The sequence below is a fragment of the Morus notabilis genome, unplaced genomic scaffold, assembly GCF_000414095.1.
Source record: "Morus notabilis unplaced genomic scaffold, ASM41409v2 Scaffold1564, whole genome shotgun sequence".
Classification (NCBI taxonomy): domain Eukaryota; kingdom Viridiplantae; phylum Streptophyta; class Magnoliopsida; order Rosales; family Moraceae; genus Morus; species Morus notabilis.
The window spans coordinates 301,325-325,897 of NW_010362183.1; the positions used below are offsets into that span (position 1 = coordinate 301,325).

Here is a 24,573-nt window from a genome sequence, read left to right on the forward strand (position 1 = left end):
TTTATAAGAGAAAGTAATAATGAGTTTCGGTGAAGCTACACATGATGCTGAAAAGCGTCCTTCCGCCAGCTTTACTCGAAGTATTGATAATTTCATGTCACATGCTTCTAACAACTTCGTTTTGATAATCTAACAACTGTTTGTTTCTGTGGGGTACTATAATTTATTTCCAGTAAGATGATTATAGATCAATTATTTCATTGTTTCTCATCAACCGGTTTTTAGTTGTTTCAGATCAATGGTTAATTTTACATCAATTATTTAGTTGTTTATTTCATACGTCAAATTCTTCAGCCTCAACCTTTTATGTAAATACGTTAACCTAACTTACCAATACTCCACCAAGTACTGCCTATATAGATTTATCTAGTAACCAAATACTTTAGAGTAAAATTTCTTACTAATTACCCTTTATGGGGGAATGTAATAATGAGTTTTGTTGAAGCTGCACATGATAATGAAAAGCGTCCTTCTGCTAGCTTTACTCCAATTATTTGGGGTGATTATTTCATGTCACATGCTTCTAACAACTCGATATTGGTAATCTAACGCTGTTTGTTTTTGTCGAGTACTATAATTTATTTTTAGTAAGATGATTTCAAATCAATTATTTAATTATTTCTCATCAAGTTGTTTATGCAGGAAATGGACGGAAACACAGTAGCTGAAATGAATAAGTTGAAGAAAGAAGTACGGACGATGATTTGGAGATCTGTTCAAAACCATTCAGAGGCATTATGTTTGATTGATGCTATTCAGCGCTTAGGTGTGTCGTATCATTTTGAACACGAGATTCAAGCAGTTCTGCAACAATTACACAGCACTACTCCTTACTGCTGTGATGACCTTTACATCGTTTCTCTTCGCTTTCGATTGCTTAGACAACAAGGTTATAATGTTCCTTGTGGTAAGTAAAGGAATTTTCCAACCATTACTTTCAAATAAAATATGAACTTCGAATTTTTAAGGGACTTTGCCTCCCATCTTAAAAGGTCAACCCTTAAGTCATGAGGTAGTTCTATAATTTTATTTTTAGTCTGATATTTGAATAATGAGGAATTCGGGTTTATTTTACGCTTTACACGTTCTTACAAAATGATGCACTCTTTAGAATCACTAGTGTTGTATAAGATGGATCGCACCGCTAATTTGAGTTTGTTGAGCTCTTATATCATAATAGAAATTGAGCTTTATTAGGATTTGGACTTCTATCAAGAAGGATCGACCTATCTATATTCAGTGTGGTGGCTCAAAATTCTTATAAGTTTGTATTTAATTTTCATGTAAACTTATACAAAGTGAAAGAAAATTCGATTGTAAAAGAAAATATATATTGTTTCTATAAAAAACGAAAGTAATATATCGTAGTTGTCTCATTATAGAAGTTCCCATTCCAGAAAATAGGTGTTTAAGTAAATTTGGACGCTACACATGTTGCAGAACTTAATTTCCCTTAGTCATTGAATGTATTCCTTGTCAATATTCTTAATCGTTTGACTAGAATTTGTGCTCTATACACTGTCCTTATCTACTATTTTTTTTGTTTTGTTTGATTTTTGTTTCTTCTTTTTCCATTTTTTAAAAAGAATCCTCGGGTACTAATTATTAGGATAAACACCAGCACACACAATTCGGATACTTTGTTGAATGGCATCATCAGTTTGGATTCATGCTGATTAATTATTTTTCTCTGATCACATAAGTAATGAACTGAATAAATTTGCAGACGTTTTCGGCAAGTTCAAGGATAGCAAAGGGAATTTTAAGGAATCACTTGCAAATGATGTTAAAGGACTGTTGAGCTTGTATGAAGCTGCACACCTCAGAGTAGATGGAGAGGATATATTAGATGATGCGCTTATCTTCACTACAACACGTCTTGCAAATGATGGTGTGTCGTATCATTTTGAACACGAGATTCAAGCAGTTCTGCAACAATTACACAATACTACTCCTTACGGCTGTGATGACCTTTACATCGTTTCTCTTCGCTTTCGATTGCTTAGACAACAAGGTTATAATGTTCCTTGTGGTAAGTAAAGGAATTTTCCAACCATTACTTTCAAATAAAAATATAAAATTCAAATTTTTAAGGACTTTGCCTCCCATCTTAAAAGGTCAACCCTTAAGTCATGAGGTAGTTCTATATTGTCCTTATAATTTTATTTTTAATTTTACGGAATCACTTGCAAATGATGTTAAAGGACTGTTGAGCTTGTATGAAGCTGCACACCTCAGAGTAGATGGAGAGGATATATTAGATGATGCGCTTATCTTCACTACAACGCGTCTTGCTTCTGTATCATCGCATTTAAGCTCCTCTCTCTCAACCCGATTGAATCATGCCTTAAACCACCCTCTTCGAAAGAGCTTACAAAGGCGGCAAGCCAAGCATTTCCTGACCTTCTACCATAAGGAATCTTCACATAATGAGGTTCTTCTGACTCTGGCAAAGTTAGACTTCAAACTGTTGCAACAATTGTACCAGAAGGAATTAAGTGAGATTACAAGGTTAGTTTTTAATTGTAGTACGCTAATAAAAATTTAACAATTAAGGGTCTCTTTGGCCTATTTTAGCAATTAGTTAGTTGTTTATTTAAGTAGTTCAAATTCTTTAGCCTCAAACTTTTATATAAATACGTTAACCCAACTTATCAGTACTCCACCAAGTACCTATATAGATAAATCTAGTATCTAAATACAATAGAGCAATATTTCTTATTAATTACCGTTTATAGCGAAAAGTAATAATGAGTTTCGGTGAAGCTAGACATCACAATGAAAGATCAAGCCCTTTATAGTGTCTTTGTAGATTATGACTGTCCTTCTTTTTCCTCTAAAAAGCATTGCAAGGACAAGATTCTTGATGATTGGCAAAACTTGGGCTTGTGGGGAAGATGTTTGAGAGTTTTTTCCTCCCCAAGTGGCTGCGGGTTCTGTATCACTGGTTATGTGCAAACCCAAACTTTGCTGAGGTGATAAAGTGGTTACGAAGGAGCTTCTAGCAAATGAAAACATTTCAATTCAATTATTTCAAATCAATAATGGATTTTAGATAAATTATTTAGTTGTTTATTTAAATAGTTCAAATTCGTCAGCCTCCAAGTTCTATATAAATAAATTACCTCAACTTACTAGTATACCACACCAAGTACTGCTTATATATGTATCTAGTATTCAAATACAGTACAGCAATATTGTTATTAATTACCACTTATAGGGGATAGTAATAATGAGTTCTGGTAAAGCTACACATGATAATGAAAAGAGTCCTTCTGTCAGCTTTACTCCAAGTATTTGGGGTGATTATTTCATGTCACATGTTTCTAATAACTCGATATTGATAATATAATAGCTGTTTCTTTTTTTCGAGTACAATAATTTTTTCTAGTAAGATGATTTCATAACAATTATTTAATTGTTTCTCATCTACTAGTTTTTAATTATTTCAGATCAATAATTGATTTTAGATCAATTAGTAAGCTGTATATTTAAATAATTCAAATTCTTCAGCCCCAAACTTTTATACAAATACATTAACCCAACTTACGAGTACTCCATCAACTATTGCCTATATAGATATATCTAGAGTCTAAATGCAGTAGAGTAATATTTATTATTAATTACCGTTTATAGGGGAAAGTAATAATGAGTTCTCTTGAAGCTACATATGATATTGAAAAGTGTCCTTCCGCCACCTTTATTCCATGTATTTGGGGTGATTATTTCATGTCACATGCTTCTAAGAACTCGATATTGGTAATCTAACATCTGTTTACTTTTGTCGAGTACTATAATTTATTTCTAGTAAAATGATTTCAAATCAATTATTTAATTGTTTCTCATCAACTTGTTTTTAATTGTTGCAGATCAATAATTAATTTTAGATAAATTATTTAATATTTGATTTAGATAGTTCAAATTCTTCAGCCTCCAACATTTAATAAATACGTTAACCAAACTTACCAGTACTCCACCAAGTACTGTCTATATAGATATATCTAGTATCCAAATACAGTAGAGCAATATTTCTTATTAATTACCGTTTATAATAATGAATTTTGGTGAAGCTACACATGATAATGAAAAGCATCCTTCCGCCAGCTTTACTCCAAGTATTTGGGGTGATTATTTCAGGTCACATGCTTCTAAGAACTCGACATTGGTAATCTAACATTGTTTGTTTTTTCTGAGTACTATAATTTATTTCTAGTAAGATGATTTCAAATCAATTATTCAATTGTTTCTCATCAAATTATTTATACTTGTTACATATCAATTATTTCAGATTAATAATTGATTTCAGATCAATTATTTAATTGTTTAGTTAAATAGTTCAAATTCTTCATCCTCCAACTTCTATGTAAATATATTAACCCAACTTACCTATACTCCACCAAGTACTACTTATATAGATATATCTAGTATCCAAATGCAGTAGAGCAATATATCTTATTAATTACCATTTATAGGGAAAAATAATAATTGAAGCTACACATGATAATGAAAAGCATCCTTCCGCCAGCTTTACTCCAAGTATTTGGGGGGATTATTTCAGGTCACATGCTTCTAAGAACTCGACATTGGTAATCTAACATCTGTTTGTTTTTTCCGAGTACTATAATTTATTTCTAGTAAGATGATTTCAGATCAATTATTTAATTGTTTCTCATCAAATTATTTATACTTGTTTCATATCAATTATTTTAGATGAATTATTTAATTGTTTACTTAAATAGTTCAAATTCTTCAGCCTCCAACTTCTATATAAATACATTAACCCAACTTACCTGTACTCCACCAAGTACTGCTTATATAGATATATCTAGTATCCAAATGCAGTAGAGCAATATTTCTTATTAATTACCGTTTATAGGGGAAAGTAATAATGAGTTTTGAGGAAGCTACATATGATAATGAAAAGCGTCCTTACGCCACCTTTACTCCATGTATTTGGGGTGATTATTTCTTGTCACGTGCTTCTAATAACTTGATATTGGTAATCTAACTCTGTTTGTTTTTGCCGAGTACTATAATTTATTTCGAGTAATGATTTCAGATCAATTGTTTAATTATTTTTCATCAATTGTTTATGCAGGAAATGGATGGAAACACAGTTGCTGAAATGCTTAAGTTGAAGAAAGAAGTACGGACGATGATTTGGAGATCTGTTCAAAACCATTCAGAGGCATTATGTTTGATTGATGCTATTCAGCGCTTAGGTGTGTCGTATCATTTTGAACACGAGATTCAAGCAGTTCTGCCACAATTACACAGCACTACTCCTTACTGCTGTGATGACCTTTACATCGTTTCTCTTCGCTTTCGATTGCTTAGACAACAAGGTTATAATGTTCCTTGTGGTAAGTAAAGGATTTTTCCAACCATTACTTTCAAACAAAAATATAAAATTCGAATTTTTAAGGACTTTGCCTCCCATCTTGAAAGGTCAACCCTTAAGTCATGAGGTAGTTCCATATTGTCCTTATAATTTTATTTTTAGTCTGATATTTGAATAATGAGGGATTCGGGTTTATTTCATGCTTTACAAGTTCTTGCAAAATGATGCACTCTTTAGAATCACTAGTGTTGTATAAGATGGATCATAATAGAAATTGAGCTTTTTGAGCTCTTATTTTACTCTTTAGAATCACTAATGACGCACTCTTTGGAATCACAAGTGTTGTATAAGATGGATCAAAATAGAAATTGAGCTTTTTGAGCTCTTATTTTACTCTTTAAAATCACTAATGATGCACTCTTTAGAATCACTAGTGTTGCAAAATGATGCAATCTTTTGAATAATTTGAGCTTGTTGAGCTCTTATATCATAATAGAAATTGAGCTTTATTAGGATTTGGACTTCTATCATGAAGGATCAACCTAACTATATTCAATGTGGTGGCTCAAAATTCTTATAACTTTGTGTTTAATTTTCATGTAAACTTAAACAAAGTGAAAGAAAATTCGATTGTAAAAGAAAATATATATTGTTTCTATAAAAAACGAAAGTAATATATTGTAGTTGTCTCATTATAGAAGTTCCCATTCCAGAAAATAGGTGTTTAAGTAAATTTGGACGCTACACATGTTGCAGAACTTAATTTCCCTTAGTCATTGAATGTATTCCTTGTCAGTATTCTTAATCGTTTGACTAGAATTTGTGATCTATACACTGTCCTTATCTACTTTTTTTTTTTTTTTTCTTCTTTTTCCATTTTTTAAAAAGAATCTGCGGGTACTAATTATTAGGATAAACACCAGCACACACAATTCGGATACTTTGTTGAATGGCATCATCAGTTTGGATTCATGCTGATTAATTATTTTTCTCTGATCACATAAGTAATGAACTGAATAAATTTGCAGACGTTTTCGGCAAGTTCAAGGATAGCAAAGGGAATTTTAAGGAATCACTTGCAAATGATGTTAAAGGACTGTTGAGCTTGTATGAAGCTGCACACCTCAGAGTACATGGAGAGGATATATTAGATGATGCGCTTATCTTCACTACAACGCGTCTTGCTTCTGTATCATCGCATTTAAGCTCCTCTCTCTCAACCCGATTGAATCATGCCTTAAACCACCCTCTTCGAAAGAGCTTACAAAGGCGACAAGCCAAGCATTTCCTCACCTTCTACCATAAGGAATCTTCACATAATGAGGTTCTTCTGACCCTGGCAAAGTTAGACTTCAAACTGTTGCAACAATTGTAGCAGAAGGAATTAAGTGAGATTACAAGGTTAGTTTTTAATTGTAGTACGCTAATTAAATTTTAACAATTAAGGGTCTCTTTGGCCATGTTATCTGTTTTCTATTCTAAAAACTGCATTTTCTGAAATAAGAATAAAATTATTCTCATGTATTCTCAAAGGACAAATAGTGTTAGGTATTGTTTTCTAAGAATAAAAAATTGAGGGGTCAAATTTTAACTTTTCAAAAATTGAGGAATAAAGTTTTAAGTTTTCAAAATTAAGGGGTTAGTGTAATTTTTTTAAAAACTATTTGCAAAAGTATCCATGTCACATTCGGTGTTGATTCGAAACTGGATCTTAGAAAACGAGGAAAAAGAAAGTGATGATAAAGAATTATTCGAGAGAAAGTGAAGTGATTATGAAGAGAGAGAGAGAGTGAGAGAGAGAATGGATAGAGAGAGTGATGAGAGGGAATGAGTTATAATTATATGACTGTAAAATTATTTGAGTCATGTAAGATACGACTATATATACACTAGTATAAAAAAGACTTCATATATATTAGAAAGTGCGTTCAGAGAAAACTGCAAACAACAAAATAATGTTTTCTGAAGTTGTAATCTTTCATACTTTGTTTTTGAAAAATTGTGCCCAAAAAACACTATACAAACATGTTGTTTAGTTTTTAGACAACAAGTTTTGATTTTAAAAGGAAAAAATGATTTCGAGTTGCATGACCAAACAGAAGTGACTGCAAAGTTTCAAACTACTAGGAGTTGGTGTTTTCATCTTAAGACTTTCTCAATATTCCCTTTGAGTTGGGATTTACTTTACAACTTTGCAAGGATGATTTACACTAATATTGATATATAGGTGGTGGAAAGACATGGATTTTGCAAGGAAGCTACCTTTTGCAAGAGACAGAATAGTGGAATGCTATTTCTGGGGACTAGGGGCGTTTTTTGAGCCTGGTTATTCCCTTGCCAGGATGAAAATGGCCAAATTAGTTGCTATCCTCACCATGATTGATGATATTTATGATAGCTTCGGTACAATTGATGAACTAGAGCTCTTTACTGAGGCAATAGAAAGGTCTAAACTCACTTCATATTCTCACACCAAATACCTGATCATTGGCTATGCAAAGAAAGCGGTAAGCTGACATCTAATTATCAATGACAAGCCTACAAGCGAAGGATTAGATTCCTCCCGTAAAGAGCGGCATCAATGAAGGAGACTTGACCCACCCTAGCTTTTTTTTTTTTTTTTAATATAGTGGTTTTAATTTTAATGTAGTATCATAAAAAAAATTTAATATAGTAGGCATGTATATAAATTAGAATTGACCTCCTTTAAGTTACTAGTTCTATACATTTCATTGGGCCAACTATTTAGATTTTAAAAAATAAAATATTCAATTTATTAAGTCCATAAACACTATTATAATCTTGATTTAAAAAAAAAAAAAAAAATTTGCCCCCCACCAATAAATTCTGGCTCCGTCACTTGGCGCCATATATTTTTTTTGTACATTTTTATTAAAGACAAAATACTCGAGCTCCACATCGTTTAAATATAAAAATAACTACAATATATAAGAGTATTAAGCCACCCTACTTAACAGGTTGGCATTTTATCATAGAAGCCTAGTTCCCTTATAAAGTCAAATTCCACTGGTAAAATATCCGAGTCACACATTGTATATGAGTATTGGGCCACTCTATTTCTCTTATAAAGATCAATTCTTCTACCTCGACTTTTCTTATAATCTGTCCTCAAATCCTAAAATATTATACCTGCATTTTAAGGTTATCAAACTCTAAAATCTTCTATTTTGAATTGTATCATGGTCAAAAAAATAGAAATAGAAATGACAAAAAATTGAAAAAAAAGGTTAGCTCATTAACTAATCTGCTTGCCTTTTTCAGCTGCAAAAGCAAGTTAGAGCTTACTTGGAAGAAGCGAAATGGTTACACCGACAACAATGGAAGAATATATGCTCATTGGACTTCAAAATGCTGGGTCATTTATGCTGATAGCAATGACTTTCATTGGAATGGGAGACATAGTCACATTAGACTGCATGAATTGGATAGTTGGTGATCCTGAGCCGAAGATTGTAAGGGCTATGTCAGTAATTGGCAGAGTTATGAATGACATTGCCTACCACAAGGTATGATGAGATCGAAAACTAAAAGTAAACTTTTTATGTAAACTAAAAATACATGGTACAAAAAAATCTAAAAGTATATGGCACGAAAAGATTAATAATTCTTACAAGTATTATATCAATTTTGTCCCTAAAAGTTTTATTTGGATAAAATTACTCCTTAACTTTACGTTTATTTCCGCAATTTCAGTCCCTGACCACAAAATTCACAATGAATTTTTATAATTTAACAAAGGTAATCATAATATAATATGGCCCTATTTGAAATTTTACAGAAATAATCACATGAAATGCAAAATGCTCTCTTTATATTATCGTTAAAAAATTATAACATTATGCACATTATATAGATTTCCCTAAAATTTTTAGTTATTATAAAATAGAGATTTGATCATCTTTGTTATAGATATAAAGCCAATTTTGAGGTTCGTTATGGAAAAACAAAAAAAAAAAAAAAAGCTGGCCTTCATGATTTTTACACGTACCCTGCATGCATGTTTCGTGTTGACGCATGCAGTCCGAGAAAAGGAAATCCGGGCATAGAGTTGCATCAGCTGTGGAGTGTTACATGAAACAATATGAGACAACAGAAGAAGAAGCTATTTCTGAACTTTGTCAACAAGTTACCGATGCATGGAAGGACGTTAACAAAGAGTTTTTCCATCCGACCGACATCCCGATGCCCCTGCTAATGCGTGTTCTTGATCTTGTGCGTGTCAATCATGAGATGTACAGAGATGGAGATGGTTTTACAGACTCGATTTTGCTCAAAGACTTGATAGCTTCTCTCATCGTCGACCCTCTATCCGTCTAAGTTGCAATCAAAAAATGCGACAGTCTGGACTTTGGTTTATTTTGATGAAGACCTACGTACTGAAAGTCTGGAGCTGGTTCTTGCCATTCTGTTCCCTGAAATCAGAATAAGAATAAAGTAGCGTCCTAAACTAGCTTGTTTACTTTTTTGTTGTTAAGGGCTGTGTTTTTATCAAAATAATGCTTTGGAACATTATCGAGTCTCTTTTTTTTTTTTCACACCTTAAAAGTAGAATTCTCTCTTTTTTTAATCCTTATATTATTGCAAGAACAATATTATCATTCTATTATTTCTTTCCCGTTTTAATAAGCTGTGATTAGACCACTGCTAACCAGTTTCTGGAAGCATCGGTACCAAATAACACCAATGACTGAATCAGCTGCACCTTATATATATGTAAGGCGCCGCAGCTTGAAAATTGTTAGGCTCTAGAGAAATGTTAACTGAAATAAAATAATATTACTTAATAGAAGAATAATGTCTATTACAAAAGCAATTCTCGAACAAAATTTTTAAGATTACAAATTTCAATTTTAATTAGGATCTTTAAACTTTTTATGAGACCTCATATTATTCTTGTTCAGTCAACTGTAACTTTTATCTAAGAGTTTACTGGCATCACAGGAATTATATGAGCGCAAGCTCAGTAAGTAAACCATAAATAATTTTCACTTTTAAAATACTTTACACATTTAGAGTCCTCTTATATAACATTATCTTATGTTACCTGTCCTGTCTTGAAATCTCATATTCTACAAGAAAACAATTGGATAACTTCGAAAACAATTCATAGTTCATCATAAATTTTGACATTATTATACATATAATTAACTCTTTAAAACCCAAGCTAAACATGAGTATTAGATCAAGTCCAAACACCTCGGAGGAGGTGGTGTTTTCGATTGCCCCCGGCGGTTGTGGAGGGTAAGTTTCACTTGCAGTTTGACGCAGTTTTCTCAATCTCATTGCATCTCCTTTAAAGTCTTCTGCTTTTCTAGATAGTGCTCTCGCCGATTGCATCCTCACTAGAGTTGTTTGATGGCGTTTCATGGGGGCTTTTATGTTTATTGTGTTTTTTTTTTTTTTTGTAGTGTGTTTTCTTTACTATAATAATTGGGATTTTCACCGCTTTGTCTTGGTTTTTTTTTTTTTTTTCTTTTTTGTTCGTTAGACTGGTGTCTTAGCGTTATTTGGTGTTGCTTAGTGCTACAATGTTTTTTGTCCATCAATCGCTCAAAAGCTTATCTTGATTGCCCTAGGTGTGCTGATTTAAGTGTGCCGAGGTATTCTTTCGTTTTCGGGCCTCAGGTGTACGTCCGTTCCCCCACTGAGTCATTAGCCTTGTATTGTGATCGTTGTTACTTTATTTTTATTTAAATGACAAAAAGAATGATGTTAGCATTTCTCCAATACCTTATCAAAACCTTATCTATGAGAACCCAAATTTAAAAACCATGTGCTAAGCTTACCAAACGTACTACAATACTCTTGATGAAATTCTCCAACACCTTATAAAATTCTTGATGATTGGCATCCAAGTAACGGCTCTGCATTTACAATACTCTCGCCTTGCAAGGCTGTGTTCCACTCGGTCAGTTGGGAACAACTGATGCGACGATTCATACTTCCCAAATTGCAGCTTGTTTTGCGAGAGTTTGAGGTGAATCCAGCAAATCAGAAACTCGATCAATTTAGTTGGGTCAAAACTTGGGCTTGTGGTGGAGATGTTTGAGAGTTTTTTCTTCCCCAAGTGGCTGCGGGTTCTGTATCACTGGTTATGTGCAAACCCAAACTTTGCTGAGGTGATAAAGTGGTTACGAAGGAGCTTCTAATTGTGGTCTGTGAGATGATGAATCGAACCTGGTTTGAAAGAGAATCTTTAGTTGTGTTAGAGCTGTTGAGCAAAGAGTTTGAGGCTCAGCAAAAACGCATTTCAACAGCAAGCTACTACGAGCAATATGGATGGTCCAGAGTTAAGCACCAAAGAAGAAGTGGAGGCATACGCACAACAGCACAACGTGCATTTTATGCCGAAACTTGGGAGGATTGTAAATTTAAATTTAAATTGAAAAACAAAAAAAGAAAAGAAGAACGCGAACGGATTACAAAATACAAATCACCAATGCCATCTCCGAATCATTTTCAAAATAATACTAGTGTAAATTGTCTAAATAAAAGGTTACCTTCAAAAAGAATTATAACCTAGCACCTAACAACATCTTATTAATTTGTAAAATTTAAATCCCGCACCACAAGTTTAAAAAAGAAAAAGGAAAAAAAAAAGAAAAAAAATAACACAATCAGAATTATATGTTGCACAACAGCAACAACTTCTATTGACCTGTGCTTGGAAATTAGAGACTGGATTTTACATATTGCTATTAAAAAAATCCAATATTCAATCAAACATAAAAGTGACAGCATTCACCAACAACGTGACTCTTAATCTTGCTGAACTTCTATGGACAACGTTCACCCAAAACGTTAATTGACACAACTGACAACCAATTCTTGATGCTCTAAGCATTAGCAATTTTGGTGACAATGATGGAGGCAATTTTGGTGACAACCAATTCTTGATGCTCTAACCATTTCTTTTTCTGGACTGCTGTCTGCTGAAGTCGGCGAATGACTTGGAACAACTCCGAGGAACGAAGGAACTGTCTACATGGTGTGTGCGACACATCTTTGCCAATGAAAACAGAGCTATCTTAAGAGGTGACTCGTTTAAGGCATCACTCTTACTTGCATTCAGAGCTACTGCAGAACAGTCAGCCACCAGCTTCAGTAAAGCCTGAAAATTATGACTCCTCAGAGTTAAAAAGACTTGCAGATCATTTACAACTTATCTATGTAGTGGGGAACAAAGTTGAAGGAGTTTGAGAAATTAACAATCCGAGAGCATAATTGAGCAATTCCGTGATTTAATATGTGAAAGGGCAAGACGACATGTCTACAAATCCGCATGGCTCCTTCGGATACAATGTCTTCTCAAAGCTCGTTGGAGTTGCGAATTAGATTGCCTAATGCACCCGCAGCATTTCAACTTAGTCTTGTCTTCTTCAGCTGAAAGCGACAAATTCCCAACCTGTGGTATAGATCTTCTAAGCTCTCCGTGCAAAGCAGCATTTCCAATCTGCACAAAGAAGCCACGTATTAGAAGGCTCGTCTTTGGTTTGCCTTGGGTTTCGGTGCATAAAATATGTCAATAAATTCCTACAGCAACATGTAATTTAAGAGCAAGAAATTGAAATGTTTTCATCTTCCATAGCAACTTAAGTATAGCGAAGCATGCAAATTTTCGCGTGTGTTTATCTGGATCATAGCAAAGGTCGTTCAGAAGGCCAATGATTTGATATCTTGCATGTAACGTGAAATTCAAGCATAATCGCAATTAAGCCAGCATCCTTATTTCGAATATGGACTGTAGGAAATTCAAGCATAATCGCAATGATTTGATTTGATATCTTGCGTAAATGCATTTAACAGAGTGAGTTTTATATCTTCACAAAACTTCTAAGCGTTAAAATGGTTTAGTCCAATGAAAATAGTCAACTTTTCATTACTTCCCAGTGTATTATAAGAGTAGGACTGTAGGAGCTATGCTGACACATATTGTCTAGAGCATTATAGGCTTTTTGCACATATGTGGGATCTTCATGAACAAGAAATTCTTTCAGGTGCTCCAAAATTGAAGCCCTATTGATGAATTCATAGAGTCCCTGTACACCATAAAAGCCCAATTTTACAGTTTGGCAATTTTTTTAATTTCCTAGCACTCCGAAAGTAGAAATGATCCTCTACACAAGAACAATTATGGAAGTGAAAAAGAATAATGATAGAAATAAAACGCTAACCTTGTCCATCCGAGCAAAATCTGAGACAATCATTAGAGCATCTGGCAAGACTTCTTTCGGGCTTGAATAATCAAGCAACCTTCTCCACTGATTAGGATCCAACAGGCCTTTACTCACAACTTGAACTGCAAGAGGTTGATAGCTTATCATTTTAGCAATGACGGCAACGCGCCTTCCAAATCTTCTAACTCCATACGCTCCAAATATCAAAGAATAACAACAGGCACTCACACCTGGAAGCTTCAAAAGAAATGAAATGAGAAACATATAGGTCTGTTGCTACTATAACGCTTCAGGACTTGAAGCAAAACCCAAACATCAAAAATCAGATATTTCTAGTTTTCCTCAATAGCATTATAAAGTAACACAAATTAAGAAACCCAACAGGAAGGTACGAGTATTGAATGGTTGACAAGGTTGTCATGAACAGGCGTTTTAATCATGCTGTTCTAGTGCAGATAACCCGTACCAAAATTAACATGGCCATGAAATGAAGGAAAAGAAAAATTCCACAAAGTAGAATGCATTTTGCACCTAGATTTTGTATCAGTTCTTAGTACTGATGAAACAACCTTCGAATCAACGTCTAACCTCCAAAATGATTTTAATATACTTTCCTAAATCTTCCTCGATTACTTTCACCGTGTCCTTATCGTCCATGCACAACCTCCCACCTAGTGAACCCATTATTTACAGAAGCAGTAGCTGATGGTAAGCCTTGACCGTTTAGAATAGAGAATATAAAATTAATAATAATAATAATCAAATGAGCTCAATATTGTATACTATAAATAAATGGAAATGAATCTGTAGTAGTAGCTTCTTCTTTCAAGAAAATATTCTATAAAATAAAAAATTATAACTATCTAGCTGCCAAATTCACCACCCCCATTGATGAAAATCAAGCCTTCTCACCTATATTTGCCACAATCCCAAAATTCTCACAAGGAAAAAAAGTCGCCCTTCTAATTCTACATATATATTTAAAGCACATAGTCTTAACTACTCTTCAATGGTCATCAAATAACAAAAAAACTATGTCCAAAACATATGCATCTTCTTTCATTAGCCCTGTCAAATATTGCAAAACTCCATGAATTTCACCAGCATTGGGATGAGACTTATCCCCTGCAACATAAATATGTGTCTTTTGTCCAACCACAATCCAACTACATCCAGGCAACTTTGCAAGCCCTTTTTCCTTCATTGCCATTCTCAAAGAGTTGACCTCATTCCAGTTTCCTGATGCAGCGTATATGTTGGAAAGCAGCACATAAGGTGAAGAGTTTTGGGGATCCAAATTAATGAGTTTCTCAGCTGCCCGCCGCCCTCTCGAGTCATCTCCATGTAATCTGCAAGCACCGAGTAATGTGGTCCAAATCATAGCATCCGAATCGAAACTTAGCTTGTAGATAAGTTCCTCTGCCTCTTTAAGGAAACCACATCTGCCAAGAAGATCGACCACGCAGCCAATGTGATCAACCCGAGGCCGAACACCATAATCATTGATCATAGTGTTAAAGATATGTCTGCCTTCGGCAACCTTTCCTGCATGACTACACGCAGTGAGAACGCCGAGGAATGTTACATCATCGGGCATGATATGTGTTTGCCTCATCTCGTCAAAGATCTGTAGTGCATCTTCAGCGTACCCATTTTTAGCAAGACCCACTATCATGGAGTTCCAAGAAATGACATCTTTTTTAGTCTTCATTTCTCGAAATATTTGGGCAGAACTCAAGACATCACCACATTTAGCATACATGTCCACAAGGGCACTGCAAATCAACTCGTCTAGATCGAAACCGGTATGGATAATGAGGGAATGGATCTCTCTACCATCTAGCAAAGAGGACGTGACAGCACATGCTCGAAGGATGCTAGCAAAAGTAGCCTGATCAGGTACAGCATTCTCTCTACGCAATTCTTGATATAGCTCCAGAGCCTCCTCACTGAAATCATTTTGAGTGAGCCCTGAAATCATAGCAGTCCAAAGTATAGTGCTTTTTCGCTTTGGGAACTCGGAGAAAAGCATTTCGGCATCCTCTTTGCATCGGGAGTTCATGTACATGCCCAAAAGAGAAACTCTCAAGAAGTCATAATCACCAGATAGAATGGCTCTCTTTAGTATTAGACAGTGGATTTGCCTCCCTAGAATTAGCCTTGTTGCAGATCCATTGCAAACATCTAAAAGGCTTGCATATGTTATATCAGTAGGGCTCAATCCCGCAACCTGCATATCTCGCAACAGATTTATAGCTTTCTTTAAAATGACTTGGCAGTAACCAGCAATAAGCACATTCATGGAGACTACACTCCGCTGAGGCATCAAAGAGAAGACTTTATGAGCGGCTTCAATGGCCCCGCACTTGGCATATATGTCAATAAGGGAGCTTCCTGCATAGAGACTTGTTTCCAAACCAGATTTAACAGAGAGACAATGGACTTGTTGCCCCTGCTTAAGTGCTTGCACATTTGCACAAGCACTTAGTATACTTGCTAAGGACACTTCATCAGGCATCAACCCGTGTAAAGTCATTTTTTGGAACAAGTTGAAAGCTTCAACCTCGTCCCCCTCCTGAACATATCCAACGATGATTGCATTCCAAGAGACCTTATCTCTATTCCTTATGCGTTCAAATTGCTTCCTTGCATCCGTCATAGACCCTGACTTAGTGTACATATCCGTCAATGCATTCCCAACAAACAAATTCGATGTAAATTTGTTCTTGATAATAACAGAGTGCAACTGGCGACCCAATTCCAGATACTCCAAGCAAGCGCACGCGCTCAAAATGCTAGTGTAGGTAAACTCGTCTGGCTGAACACCACATCCTTTCATATTGGAGAACAATTCTATGACCTCAAACGCAAACCCGTTCTGTGCATAGCCTCCGAGCATTGAATTCCACAAGACAATGTTCTTAACATCTACAGCATCGAATACTTTCTTCGAATCATCCATTTTCCCGCACTTGGCATACATATTAATCAAAGAACTCCCCACATAAAAATTTGAATCCAAACCCTGCTTAACCGCATGAGCATGAATCAGCAAACCATTGTCTAAAATTCCTAAACAAGCAACTGCACTTAAGATACTTCCAAGTGTAGATCTTGTGGGTTTTACACCAGTTTTCATCATTTTCACAAAAAAGATTATAGCTACTTCCTCATAACCTGCCTTGGCATGCCCAGAAATCATCACATTCCAAGCTACAACATTCGGACTTGGCATCTCGGCGAACAATTCACACGCGTAATTTAGCTTTCCTATACCAACACAAGCATTAATGACAGTCACATAAGCAGCTCGATCTGGAACAAGGCCAACATTCTTCATCTCCTCAAATAATCCGATCCCTTCCTCAGGCAAACCATCTTGAACATAACCAGTAATCATAGCAGTCCAAGCAACGACATCTATCTTCCCAGCCCCACCAAAAACCTTTCTAGCATCACTCATGCAACTACACTTGGCATACATATCAACAAGTGCACCTTCACAATATGGATCCAACTCGAACCCCAACTTAACAGCACCACAATGAACTTGACTACCAAACTCAACATCCACCAATCTCGCACAATTGGATAAAACCATAGCAAACGTGAACCCATTTGGAGAACATACCCCGTAACTCCACAACGAAACAAATGACTCCAAAACCTTCTCCAACAATCCCCACCTCGAGTACATAGAGAGAATGGAGTTCCAAGCAAAGACATCTTTCTTCTCAAGCTGAGTAAATGCTTTCTCTGCAAAGCTCACATTGCCACCCTTCGCATAGAGATCGACAATGACGTTTCCCAACAATCCTTTGGAGGCCACTCCGAGCTTCAAGCTATGAGCGTGGATGACCTTGCCGGTTCTCAAAGTTTGAGACAGTCGTAATGAGTCAGATAATTCATTTAACAATTGGCGGGAGCCTAATTTTTTGCATTGTTGCAAGCAGACTTGCGAGAGATGATGATAAATACTTGGTGACATCTAAGCACACGGGCGAGAGTTCCATTAGCCATCATAAACTAGCAAAAATAAAAACAGTAGCCTGCAACATCGTCAAATTAAATCATTGAAAAAAAAAAAACAAAAAAGAAGAGAAAAAAAGACAAGTTCCCTCAAGAACCTACCCTTGGGAATCATGCCTGCGTTATAATCCCTACTAGAACGAATGTGAGCTGGTGGCTGTTCATTCCCTCTTAACCTTTTCCAGAGCTGTAAATTAAGGATTTTCAAAATTCATGAACAGCTATTTTAGTATTCTCTTTTTGTTTTTCATCTTGTTTTTTGTCGAATTTATCAAACAGAAGTGTACGGATACGCAATAAATACCTTAATAATATTATGTATAGACCGCTCCTCCATAACGATCATCCCCATCCATTTGCAGGACCTGTTTCACGGAATGCAAATATTAATACCAAAACAGGGTAAACAAAATGGTTTGAGCTAGTATAGAAATACAAATCTTGTTCATTAGTAACTTAAGGCTTTGTATGGAACCTACTTTTATGGTGGAAAAAAAATATGAAAGGAAGAACAAAGAAACGAAAATGAAGGCAGGATTACTATAGATATTTTTCAATTTTTCCATCTACTTGAAGGGATAGCATTTAAAAGCTGGCTGTTTCCATTCTTCAAAGAAATTCAAAGACACAATACTAGCCCTGCACTATTGTACTTTTTTTCAGCTCATGAAGAATAACTTATATAAAGCAAATGTTTCAAGATGTTTGCATATGCATCATCTACATAAATTAGGAATTTGAGGACACTTGTACCTAAACCTTGCTCTTCCTTCCATTGCCGCCCTACACAAATTTTGTTTGGATTGTTAGGCACGCTCATCTCAATGACCATCACCGCCACCATCATCATCATCATCATGTCCAATTCCAACGATGACTTTTCTCAAAATCTACGGCCATCTTAAGTTGGTAAAAGAATAGGCAATCAGGTTAGCAATTCCCCATGTAGATAAATGCTACACTTGCGCAATTTTTGTTTTCAATACGAACTTCGTGAATCATGTGGAGCAAGTGCAATGCAAGAACACGCGAATTCCATTTAACAAAAATGTCATTAAAGACGGCTCCATATTATATGACAAGGTAGTTATAGGGGGACTTGAACCATTAATGAGTCTATCATGTTCCGCAAATAAATCTCTCCCTTGGGTATTTCATCAAACAGCTTTTAAGCATTGTACATTACAGGTAGCTAGTTATAGAGAGACTAGAAGGACTAAGTTCATGTTCCACGTACAAAATTCTCTCTTAGACATTCTATCAAACAGATTAAGAGCATCATCCAAATCCCCACAACAGGCATTAGAAAAAAAAAAGACAACTATAAACCTATAACTATGTCTCCATATGCCATTCTCAACGAATCAATTCCTAACAATGACAAAGAGGGGGAAAAAAACAAAAATACGAAAACTTATAAAATAAAAGCAAAATCAGTGTGTCGAAAAAATGGGAAAAAGAAATTATGAAGAGAAAAGTTACCGAATTCCTAGAGCAATGTCAAGGTGATGGCAATGAAACGTAAGACTTGAATCTCTCTATGTCAACCGTAGCATATCATCTTCATGTGGGAATTGCTGTTGTTTGTTGTTTAAGTGACAAAATGACGAATCATTTTTCACTTTTTCTTTGTAAACAGAAAACAAAAAAGAAAGAGTAAAATAAAATGAAACGAAAAGCAAAAAATGATACCTTAAACGACATGTCTACGTTGTCTTTTATGTCGTTGAATTTTTTTTTTTTTCCCCTCTCAACTCAAATGCATGCAAATTACTCTGTATTTTTTTTTTCTTCAACCCCGTTTGACGGTTCAAAAGTTACCGAATTCCTTTGAGTTTGACGAGGAATAAAGAAAAAACAAAAAATAAAAATAAAAATACAATCTGAAGGACGAAATGCGACAAAAGTCTCCGGCCACACCCTTTTTATATAGGGCTATTTTCGTAAATCCACTGAAATATGCACCTCATATCTTTTGATACATAAAAAATGTTCAAAGTGTTTCCGCCTATAATTTTAAATTAAAACCATTAATACATTAAAAATTATAAAAAGAAATAATAAAAAAGAACCTTAACATTTGAAAAGGAAATAATAAAAAAACAAAAACAAAAACAAGAAAAAAAAAAAAAAAAACTCTGCTCTTCTTATCGTCAAATCGGACCAACACCCGCCGCCGATCTCCCAACTAGACCACACCCCGGCAATGGAACAACCCCACATCCTCCCGGCGATTAGCCATCTCCGTGGCGGCCAAGCCACCATCTTCTCATCACCCACCCTAGACCCCCCTTTCCTTCTTCCCTTCCGCCACCGCTGCACTACTCCCTTTCCTTGTCCATATTCAAACACCCTTTTCAGAAAAGAAAAAAGATAAAAAAAAGGAGAAAAACACTCCAGAAAAACAAATGAAGAAAAATATAGGAAATCCCCTCTTTCTCTCTCTAAGATCCAAACCAGCCTTCATGACATAGCAATTAATCTGACTTGCCAAAAACTCATAAGACTAAAACATATCTATGAGGCATTTCGTTGAACAGCTTCCTCGGAGAAAGGAACTTATGCCTAGAATGCTACAGCATTCATTATAACATTCTGTTACAGAATGTTACAGAATTTTTTATAACATTTTATTTCAAATATAAGAAAATATTATAACATTTTATACAACATTTTAAAGAAAATATTACAGCATTTTACATAGCATTTTAAAAATAAAATGTTACAGCATTCATACATCATTTTAAAAAGATGTTGCAGCATTCTAAGTAGCATTTTTTTTTTTTTAAAAAGTCCCTCAAATTTTGAGAGTTTCAGAAAGTATGTGTTAAAACCAACTTTAGTAATGGCCACTCAACAAGGTTATCACAATTAGTATTAGAGCACAATTATAATTAAGTAACGGCTACGTAATCAGGGTCATTATAGCACTTTCTAAATCCAAACAGTTCACATAAAACAACAGCAAATCTGAATCAATCTTGACACAAAAAAAAAAAGAATTATATATGAAACAAACGTGCATGAAGTTGAGTAAAGAAAGAGACAATGAAGATAATCTTGCGAAGAAAAATGGAAAAGACAAGAAAATCCGAGGTTTGATAATTTTTTCTTTTAAGTTCGGCCATGCAAGCAGCGAGCATGGTCTTCAATTCGGCATACTTTGCAAGCTTTTGTACACATTTGCTTGTTATGGGGATGTCCATTTCTTTCTTACAAACTTCAAAGTCAAGCTGCTTAATTTTGACACGTTTGGCTAGAGGTGAATTGAAAAATAGTAGAGCGCGTTTAGAACTCATTCTAAAATTATTTTATTTTATGTATGAAAATAAAAATGAAAACGTTTTCAATCTCAGACAGAAATTATGTTTGAAAATTATCAAGAGATTATTTTCAATATAAAAAACACATTAATGTCTCTCTCTCTGCTCGAGAGATGAGAAAATAAAAAAAATGAAAAACGTATAAAAGTCATTTTTCATTTCTCTCTCATTTTACACTACATCAAAAAATTATTTTTATTTCTGTTTTTTATCTTTATTGCTTCAAACGTCGTTTGAAAACGTTTTTATTTTTTCTTTCTCAAAAAATGTAAAAAATAAAAACGGGATCAATTCTAAACACGGCCCTATTTTTTTTTTTCTTCCTTATGCCCAAGTTGAATGATGATGAACATTTGTTTAATTCCTCTCTCTTAAATAGTGGTTAATTGAAAAACATATGCATACGTATTGAAGTTTTTCCATTAAAAAAAAAAAAAAAAAAAAAAACTGGTAGCAAAAGCTTTTCATTTATATATTTGTAAAAATATTTTTAATTAATGTACACATGGACGAGTTTAAAAGTGAATGCTCATTAATTTGCACTAGGTCCAGGGCTTGTACAAAATATATGTAGCTATAACTAAAGCTTAACCCGCTGAGCGATTTTGACCAAGAAGCGTAATAATTGACTACAACTACACAAATAAGTACTGGAAACCCTCCAAACACGTCAATTTCCAGATTTTGTGTGGTTAGAGTGTTTATTTACACAACTAGTGATGACTTGAGTTATATATAAGACAAAAATATTATTGTAAAAATGTTAAATTTAAATTTATGTGAGAAAAATACTGTAATCAAATGACTTGAATTATAATTTAGGATGCGTTTGGAATTCGTTCCAAAATGATTTTATTTTTTTATATGAAAATGAAAATGAAAATGTTTTCATTTTCATTTTGGAATCATTTCTGAAAATGCGTTTGGTAGTTTTATTCCGAGATTGATTTCAGTTTAAAAAAAAAAAACTAAAATTGTGTTTGGTGGTTTAATTTTAAAAACATGTAATAATATTTAATATTAAAATATATTAAATAAACAATAATGGAATAATTTCTAAACCCAATTCCACAATTCCACAACAAACCCAGTTTGTCTCTCTCTCTCTTTACATTTTCAAACAAAAACCAAAACCAGCAACCCCATCCCTCTCTCTCTCATCTTCGATTAACAAAAGCCAGATTCACAAAATTTTACCCGTGCAGCAAAACAAAAATAAAAATCCCAGATTTCTGGCTCAGTTAGAGAAACTGTCGCCGACAGCGTGATAGGAGTAGATTGTTGGCAATTAGATCGCAGTGACGGTTGCTGTTGGGTAGGATCCCACCATGGTCGTGACCTTATCGCACGACTCGTGATAGAGGACGGGAGGTCGAGAGAGAGAGGGGGGTCGCGATTCGCCAGTTTTGGGTGTGGCTTGTGACGGTGTTTCCTGGCGAGGTTCGACGGCAGGACCCACTGGGTTTTGATGTACGAGGCAATCTGAGTCGATGCGCGGTTGTAGTTATGGACAACTCGTGGTGGATACGGAGGGGCAAAGTTGGCTTGGTCGCGACTTTTAGGTGGCGCCGGTGGCGATTTCGGAGAAGAACGAAGGGAGCAAATGAAAAGGAAAATGAAAAATGGATTTAATCCGTTTTCAGATTTTCAGAAAATGACAAAAACGTTTTTGTTTTCAATTTTTAAAAAATTATGCGCTAAACGCGTTTTCATTTTTTATCCTCGAAAAATGTAAAAAATGGAAACAAAAATAGAAACAAACAGAGGCTTAAGTTTTTATTTTTAAAACAAAATAGTTGAGCTCGCACGGAGCATCAGCTTCATCTATGCCCTTTACTTTATTGTGTTTGAATTTAAAATTAAGTAGGGTTTTTAGCACACAGTCTCCTTTTCTTCTTCGCTTTGTTATTCATGTTAATTAGTTCTCAATATATAAAACTATGAGAGTTCTCTCATTAATATCTCTATAATTTTTTATACCCGTCACAATCAACGAATTTTGTATTAAGTTTCGCGATTCCACTACATCACAAACTTTATAATGACAATATCTTTAAGATGGGTTCCCTCGCAGTCGCAGATAATATAATACAATTTAGGAGCAAACTTTCCATTATTATGTCGACGTTGCAAGTTTGAAAGTAGTTAAAGTGTATAGAAATTGATTATATATATATATATATATATCCATTGCATGAATCCAATTATAAAGTATATCAAACAGTAACTTTTCATTTATTATATTATATTTCTGATAATTATTTTACAAATGTGGATATCATATATAATTGAGGTAGCTAGCTTAATTACGTTCCATTACATATTAGATAAAGAGTTTACTAAAGTTGATCATGGAATATGACCAGGACCCTTAGCCGGCTGTGGTGGAGATTGACCTCCTCGTACCGGATGATATTTAGGCGTATTTAATCTATTAAACACACAAACAAATTTGGTTATAAATAATGCATAAAATATATGAGATATTAAAAAACACTCGCGAAAATAGATAATTACATTTCAACTAAATTGGCACTACTACAAGAATTTTTGAATTTTTGCTATCAAAATTTTTGCTACTAATTAAAATTTTTTTAATAGCAAAAAAAAGTACTTTTAGAGACCGAATTTTAGTAGCAGTATGTTGATGCGTTTTTACCACTAAATTTGACAGCAAAAACTGACAATTCTGCTACCACACTAGAAGCATTTCGTTTGCTAATACAAGAAAAATATACAAAAAGTTTCTGAAAAGAAAATACAAAAAGTAAAAAATGCAATCTGAAGGACAAAAAGCAACAGAAGTCTCCGGCCATACCCTTTATATGTATATATGAGACATGATATATAATATATTTTTTCTATATTTGATTAGTTGTACTGTTTATCTCAATATTTCTAGGCAGCAAATATATTTCAATTACCGGGCGCCGTGGGAAAAGAGAGGCTGGAAGAGAAGAAGGAAGCAGCACAAGCGGAGAAAAATCAATAATAAGTTGCCCATCACCATAACCAAGCAAGAATATTGGTCGTCTAGTGTTTTGAAATGTAGAAGGATGAGACTCAGCGTGTGTGTATATATATATATATATATATATATATAGTACAGAGCTGAAGTCAGTTAAAATGCTTCAAACTAAATAAAATAATTGACGTATCTAATAAGATTTCTGAACCAAAGACTGGTTCAATTAACAAAGAAGGGTGTTTTGCACTTTCATCCTTTAAGCTTGTAGGATTTTGGCAACTTGTCACTTGAATTTCTAATCTTGACAATTTATTACCTTAACTTGGAAAACTATTACAATATTTTTTGCCCCAACTCAATTCATACCGTAGCATAAATCTCTCAATTCTCCAAATCTAAAACTTCAAAATCTGATCAAAAATAAGAGAAAAATTGGTAAAGTGGGCCGTATTGCAACGGTTTTGTAAATCAAGAGTAAATTATTAAAATTAGAAATTCAGGGAATAAGTTGCTAAAAACCGTATAAATTCAAGGGGTAAAATGTGCACAATAAAATTAAAATATAAACACATCTAAGAAAAGTAATCATTGACTTGAGTACCAAGGAGATGCCCATTTGAATTCAGTGATTAAAAGCAAATACTCGTTAAAATCGAGAATGAACATTCTTATCATTTTTTTATTTTTATTTTTACTTTTCTCTCTCATCTTCAC

At 34.4% G+C, this 24,573-nt stretch overlaps 2 protein-coding genes and 1 pseudogene across 2 annotated transcripts; 1 reads left to right on the forward strand and 2 right to left on the reverse strand.

The window, feature by feature from the left end:
- The first annotated feature begins 429 nt into the window (after nucleotides 1-429).
- LOC21394870 lies at nucleotides 430-9,679 on the forward strand (annotated as a pseudogene).
- Nucleotides 9,680-12,026: 2,347 nt separating this feature from the next.
- LOC21394871 (serine/threonine-protein kinase TIO) lies at nucleotides 12,027-13,895 on the reverse strand. Its single transcript, XM_024167636.1, has 2 exons — nucleotides 13,537-13,895; nucleotides 12,027-12,815 (listed from the first exon to the last, which is right to left on the reverse strand). The coding sequence occupies exons 1-2, from the start codon at nucleotides 13,801-13,803 to the stop codon at nucleotides 12,633-12,635; spliced, it is 450 nt and encodes a 149-aa protein (XP_024023404.1). The 5' UTR covers nucleotides 13,804-13,895; the 3' UTR covers nucleotides 12,027-12,632.
- A 465-nt stretch (nucleotides 13,896-14,360) lies between these two features.
- LOC21411140 (pentatricopeptide repeat-containing protein At3g09040, mitochondrial) lies at nucleotides 14,361-17,731 on the reverse strand. Its single transcript, XM_024167635.1, has 2 exons — nucleotides 17,671-17,731; nucleotides 14,361-17,588 (listed from the first exon to the last, which is right to left on the reverse strand). Exon 2 carries the CDS (start codon nucleotides 17,525-17,527, stop codon nucleotides 14,546-14,548), a length of 2,982 nt encoding a protein of 993 aa, XP_024023403.1. The 5' UTR covers nucleotides 17,528-17,588; nucleotides 17,671-17,731; the 3' UTR covers nucleotides 14,361-14,545.
- Between the last annotated feature and the right edge of the window lie 6,842 nt (nucleotides 17,732-24,573).

Coding starts and splice junctions, on each gene's coding strand:
- LOC21394871 (XM_024167636.1), bottom strand. CDS start 13,803: ATGTTTCTCATTTCATTTCTTTTGAAGCTTCCAGGTGTGAGTGCCTGT. Junction 12,816..13,536: donor ATTTTGCTCGGATGGACAAG/GTTAGCGTTTTA, acceptor TTCTTTGTGCAG/ATTGGAAATGCTGCTTTGCA.
- LOC21411140 (XM_024167635.1), bottom strand. CDS start 17,527: ATGTCACCAAGTATTTATCATCATCTCTCGCAAGTCTGCTTGCAACAA.